General features: G+C 42.8%; 1 protein-coding gene across 2 annotated transcripts; it reads right to left on the bottom strand.

The window, feature by feature from the left end:
- Positions 1-287: 287 nt before the first annotated feature.
- On the bottom strand, positions 288-6,365 carry rps16 (ribosomal protein S16). 2 transcript variants are annotated; one of them, XM_086009274.1, is made up of 6 exons: positions 6,276-6,363; positions 6,128-6,179; positions 3,711-3,812; positions 1,023-1,119; positions 560-607; positions 288-472 (listed from the first exon to the last, which is right to left on the bottom strand). In XM_086009274.1, exons 2-6 carry the CDS (start codon positions 6,173-6,175, stop codon positions 327-329), a joined length of 441 nt encoding a protein of 146 aa, XP_085865400.1. In that variant the 5' UTR covers positions 6,176-6,179; positions 6,276-6,363; the 3' UTR covers positions 288-326. The 2 variants fall into 2 exon arrangements, with proteins under 2 accessions (XP_085865400.1, XP_085865401.1); XM_086009275.1 differs by lacking the exon at positions 560-607 and having other exon boundaries at positions 6,276-6,365.
- Between the last annotated feature and the right edge of the window lie 112 nt (positions 6,366-6,477).

Genomic DNA, 6,477 nt, shown 5'->3' with positions numbered 1-6,477 from the left:
ATTGAGGTGTTGTTTTCGGAGTGAGAATTTTGCCGGATAATAGAGAATTCCAGATATTTAGGTGCCATTTAAACGACTGTACCTTTTAAAAGTGAAGTTAATAAATAATTGGAAAGAAAATTTAAGGGAGAAAGTGGAGAAACAGCCCAGAGACCAGCAGTCGAACGGCTTTCTACTGTGTAGTAAAATTCTACAATATTACAATCAGTAGTATATTGACCAATATAGCAAGATGCATCATCTACTACTGCAGTTTAAAGAACGTTTTAGAAATACAAAACAACCAGTCTCAGTCACACATTTATTTGCCACAATTAAAAATAAATTTAACGGTAAGATTTCTGGTAACGTGCACGGGCACCAGGTCCACCAAATTTCTTGGCCTCACAACGACGAGGATCAGCAACCAGCAAGGTCCTGTCATACTGTATGAGGATGTCCTTGATCTCCTTCTTGGAGGCTTCATCTACATCTGCAAAGCAACAACATTTGTCATTTTAAAATTGCCCAAAACAGAACAGCAGAAAATATACAGAGTAAAAAGCTGACAGGAACCCACATTTCTGGTAGTACGCTACCAAGGCTTTGGAAATGGATTGACGGATAGCTGCAAGAAAAACAAAACAACCACATTACGCACCATCAAGAAAAAGTTAACACAAGGCTGTAGGATCACTTTATGCACTCATGTTCAACATGTAGCTCAGTTTGGGGGCTGAAAGTTGGTATCATTGTGGTGGAGGGAAATTTAGCTCATTCAAATAACATACTTACATGCCATTAATCTGGTCCTGTTCATTGTCATTCCCCCTTCTGGTCTCATGCTTCCTCACTATGCACAATGGTAGTACACGAGCAATCAGCACACACAAAAATTTAAACTTCCCCTCTTTGGGAGCCAGTAATTGACAGGAGGGAAAAGCAAAGGTTTCATATTTGGGTCAAAACCTTTTCCAGGCAATTTGACTGGAAAATAGGGGATTGCCTTATAAGCGAATCTCAATATACAGAACGTTATTTACCATAGATTTGAGCTACATGACCACCACCCCTCACACGAACTCTGATGTCAACTCCAGCAAATCTTTCTTTGCCCAACAGCAGAACTGGTTCCAACAGCTATAAAGGAAAAAAAAGTTTTCTTAAATCCATTTAGAATTTTTTCAGTGTCAAACACAACATAAATCACTTCAAAAGCAGTATTAATATGATATTCTACTACCCAGAAAGGTCAGAAATAAGCATTTGGGTTCCTCCCTCAAATCATCCCCGCCCCGACATAATTTTCTATGCCATCAAGGTTAGTACAGGGTGGATACGCGTCCGGTCATGAAAAATGAAGGGGGGGGGGGGGTAAAAACCCTACAAAGCAGCAATGGTACTTCATAGTCCTCCGAATAATCCTCAAAGTAATTTCAACAAAAAAACACCTCCCAAAGTTACATACACCTCATTTCTATTTATAAATAAATGAAGCCAAACTTTCCCCAATTCAAATCTGAACCTCACCATTCCCACATTATATGCACAACGTGCAACGTCTATTCTGTCCCGAATCAAACAATTAGCAGAACTACTCCACAACTGCCCAGCGTAACAGGCAGTAACTACCTCTGATCAAGAAACACTTTTGAGAACTAATTTTGTTTCGTAGCAAGAATGCAACAGAGGCCCAAGAAATACAGAATTCAGAACATCGTATAATCCCTTTAACAGCCCAGGCACCCCCATCAATGCGATTCCATGTTTAACGAGCTAAAAGATACAAGCAGCATTGCCAAGTTTCTGCTTTGTTAAAAGGCAAGTTTAAAAATCCACATCCTTTTTGATTCATAGAAGTGACAGCCACAAAATTGAAGGCAAGTGCCCTCGGTTTCACTGCAGTCCAATTTCTAAAAAGGAACCGCAACTGCAATTAATGAGAATGCAAAAAAAAGGTTCAGGAGACATGAAAACAAGACAGAGGATAATCCTAAAAGATTCACTTTTTTTTTCGACAAGAAGTAAAGCCACAAAATAAAATTTGGTCCAAGTTCGGCAAAGAGACTCAAAAATAACAAATCTCAGCTCCAAGGATAAGAGGCTTTTATTGCGGCACCATGTTATGGCTACGAGCCAAAGTAAAGGGACCTCTAAGAGAAAGTGAACTATACGGAACCCAACTTTTAATGAAAACTAATTCCAGCAATCTTGGAGCTGAACCAGGGCACGTGGCTGTGCAGACCCAGTTCAAGGTTAAGCACTGTTGCAAAATTTAAGTCACTGTACTTGTTCTCAGAATAGGCCCACAGGACCATTAGCTGTGCTAGCCAATGGATGGGGGAAACAGTGCGCCAATGATCATTTTCTCAAATGAGGGAGGTAGGTCCCAAAAGCACAAAAAAATGCATATAGTTTGTTTAACAAACTGCCAGACCCAAATTACATAGAAGACCAAAATATCAAAAATATCAGGTAGGGTGATACTTCTGGAATATTGTTTGTGCAATTCATCATTCCACCCACAACCAAGATGCAGCAAATATGCGCATCTTTTTCATACATTATGTCACATAAAGGTACAGCAGAAAGATCGATCTGCAGTTTGATCATGCTGGTGACTTAGTAATTTTTCCTTCCCACATTCCAAGGCAAGCCACAGATGTTGCATAGGAAAGGCCATTGGTTTTCAGTTCAGATAAGTGGGACAAAAACGTGGAATTCAATCGGCAAAATAATAGTTTTTAAAAAAATGAATCCCATACAAAAAAAAATAGAATGTGACTTATTCAGTCACCTTACAGCGGTGTCACTGCTCTCACCTCCGAGGCAGGTCGTGACGTCAAGCCCCACCACAGGACTTGACCATATAATCGAGACTGCGGAAGTGCTGTATTGCTGGAGATCGACATTAGACTGACGCCTCATCTGCTGCTCTGATGGTTGTAAAAGGTCCTATGGCACTATTTGAAGAGGAGGAGAGTTCTCCCAGTGTTTGGCCAACATTTACCCCCAAACCAACACTGCTGTTTATGGGACCTTGCTGTGCACAAATTGGCTGTTGTGATTGGCTGCACTTCAAAAGTAATTTATTATTACTTTGAGACATCCTGAAGATGTGAAAGACATGATATAAATGCAAGATCTTTCTGTCAATTGCTCCCCCATGGGACAAATGCATCGTCACCCCACCCTGATTCACCAAGTGTCAATTCAAGTGTTGATTAACTGTCTGGAAATGTGTCAGACAGAAAGACTACATACTTTGCAATACACCTCCACTAATTCCTGGCGTGAACATGGAATGCTAGCAACTCTCAAGGTGCCACTTTTGTCAATCATGCAGAGCAGGAAAGTGGGACACCATCAACAAAGCAGTTCTGAGTCGAAGAGGTAAAGAGGAAAAGCCTGGGTTGACGCTCCAAAAGCTGGGATTTTACTTTTGACGGTTGCGGGCTCAGACCCTCATTTCAAAACAATAAGGACAGAACCCAGGAACTTCCCGATTTGTACGGCGCATTATCACACCAGAAGAAATGAGATTGTTCTAAATCTCAAACTTCTTCCAAAGTACCTAACCCACAAAAGGCAATGTCTACATGCAGCTGGTACATCATCCTGCAAGATCCAAACACACTGCAAGAGTCAAGTCATAATATGCACCGGCAATATCAAATGCAAACCCTGTGGGATAAGTGGACACAGATCATTTCATATGAAACTTCACTTACTTTGTACTGTAAAGTTCTTGGCTCAATCTGTTCCAGAGGCCTTCCATTTACTTTGATGAGGCCATTTCCTCTTTTGCAGTGGGCAACAGCAGTTGCTGTTTTCTGTAAAACAAGTAAAAAGTTTACAAGCCGGCTTTTCTATAGGATATTCTACAAGTGAAAAAGCAGTATTATGATGGATAAACGGAAAATCTTAAAACATGCTATTTAAGCTAAAGGAAGACAAAGCACAATGGGATACAGCCTAGTATCCCGAGGGAGAAAATTGCAATGGCCCTAGAAATTATACTGAGTGTGCCTGAGGACTGGAGAGTGGCCAATGGAGTATCCATTTTAAAAAGGGAGAGTTAATCTGGGTAAATACAGGCCCGTTAAAAAAATCCCTACCACAGATGTTAAGTTAAGTCTTTAATGAAGGATGAAATTACCAGGCACCTAGATAAAGAGAAAATAGTTCAACGTAAGCTAGCACAGATTTCAAAAGGGACAATAATGTTCAACAAACCTCTCAGAATTCTTTGACGAGGTAACACACATGGTAAATGAGGGAAATGCAGCCGATATAGTGTACATGGACTTTAGGAAAGGCTTTGACAAGGTACCACACATATTGCTAGGGAAGATTGGGAGAGTATGGCAAACGGGATAAAAACATTGGTTAGAAGGGTGTAACCAGAGAATAGGAGTTAACGGCAGTTTTTCCAGAGCGGTAGGAAGTGGCTAGCGGTGTCCCTCAGGATTCATTCAATTCTGGGGCCACTTCTGTTCACAGTATATTAATGATTTGAATACAGGCATAGAGGGAGTGAGGTCAAAGTTTTATATAGGCTCATCATTGCTCATGTGCAGTGTTTGGCTCCACACTGCAGGAAGGTTTTGAAGCTTCGGAAAGGGTACAATGCAGACTGGCCATCAAATACAAGAGAGAGACTTGAAAGATAGTGGCCCGAAATTTGCGGTCAGCAGCAAAGTGAAGGCGCTCACTGCTGGCCCCTCAGTACGCTTTGCATAAGGATCTCACGATCCCTGCATCGAGAACTTCAGGTTTTCCTATTCAATTAAAAATCAACGAAGTATAGTGGGGATCCCCTTGTGCGAGCTGCCATGACATCAACAAGCTGTCTGAGCAGCCAATCAAAATGCAGAATTCCCACAGACAGCAAACAAGGGAGTAAGCTCTTAAAATTCTAACTTTTTAAAAATGGCGGAGAGCAAAACAAAGATTGGGGTTCTCACATGGGGAAACAGCATACCTAAAAGGGATTGCAGGGCTATAGGAACAGAGTGAGTTAACATGATTAGAACTATTTTCTCTATGCATAACAAAGACAGAAAACAAACAGCAATAATCACCATTTCAACGTGCTACAATTGTATGTGAAATAGCTATATCTTACCATAACATACGAGTCTTCAATATAACCCAGTGGATTCGTGCCTCAAGAAAAGGCAATTGCACCAAATGAGGTTAGAGGCTTACAGTTACAAAAAGATTGGGAGCATACAATGAAATGCATTTTCAGATACATCCGCTGGTGTTAGAAATACAGGGGGGCGAAGCGTTTAAAATTCACCTGTAAGGGATACCTAACCTTAGTAGTCCAAGTAAAATGTTCTGCTGTATGCCAAGTTTTAATAGGATCAGTAAAAAATGTCCAGAATCATGTTAACTAACCTCAGGCAAAACCAAGATGTACACCAATGTCAACAACGTGACAGATTAAAAGATTTGCAACTTCTTCCGAGCAACAGACATCCCCATACCCACAGCAATAACAGAGCTGACGTTTTAGACAAATACCCCCCTATTTAACACTATAGCGTTAAATAGAGTCCCTGGTCAGCGTTGGAAAGAGATATTTAAATACAAGTGTAAGCGCGGTAAAGCATTATTAGATCTATATTTTGTAAGAATACTTGGTATGACGCTAGATTCACGTCGGTTGTGGAGATTGCACGAACCAAAGGCGGTGAGGAAATGATGAGAATCGAAGGCCGCTGCCTCCATCAGGCCTGCTCCGATTGGCCAGAGCAGAAGCACCGTCCAGCCCGATGGTGATTATTGCCGGCTCGCCTCGCAAAAGGTTTATGCGAGAGTGTCAGCCGGGGCCTAAGCGGGTTGAATGATCGGAGAGTGAAGTGAAGTGAAGGGCGGATTGTGAACCGAACCCACCAGGGCGCCAGAACCCCCGGGAGCATGGAACGCAGAGATCGGGGCCGGGGTTCCAATTTCGAACGCCGGCCCGGAAATCCCGGGGGAAAGAACAAAGCCCCCGCGTTCTGGAACGGCCCGGGATTGCAGCCTGAACGTTCCACCGGTCGGTCAGCGCCACGCGGCCTGGGCGCCAGAGAAGCCGTGGCGCACGCGCGGGCAAGTCCGTCAGAGAGAAAAAAAACCCCAGCCTTGCACGGCTCACCTTTCGCCCGAAAACCTGGACGGACTGCAAAGGACCTTTGGCGGGCATCTTCCTAAAACACAAAAAGAAAAACAAAACGCACGAGCGGATTAGCAGCGGGAATCTCTCGGCGAATCTTCACAGATCCACTTCGCCCAATTTACCTCACCTGCTTCTGCAGAGTCGAGCAGCAGTAAAAAGAGTGAACGGGGTTTCCGACCCACCAAATCAAGCGTTGTTTTGCGACGCTCTTCCGGTTTACGATTGCTGTGTTATTTTGTTTCGCGACAGCTAACGCGTCATCCGTGAGAAAACTGACGGCAGGAAAGCTGATGACGCGCTGTGTGGGCTGGAGTTGTCAGTCAATAGGC

Source organism: Somniosus microcephalus, chromosome 16, assembly GCF_052327205.1.
Source record: "Somniosus microcephalus isolate GS21.2 chromosome 16, FLI_Smic_1.0, whole genome shotgun sequence".
Classification (NCBI taxonomy): Eukaryota; Metazoa; Chordata; class Chondrichthyes; order Squaliformes; family Somniosidae; genus Somniosus; species Somniosus microcephalus.
This window is presented reverse-complemented; position numbering and strand designations above follow the sequence as displayed.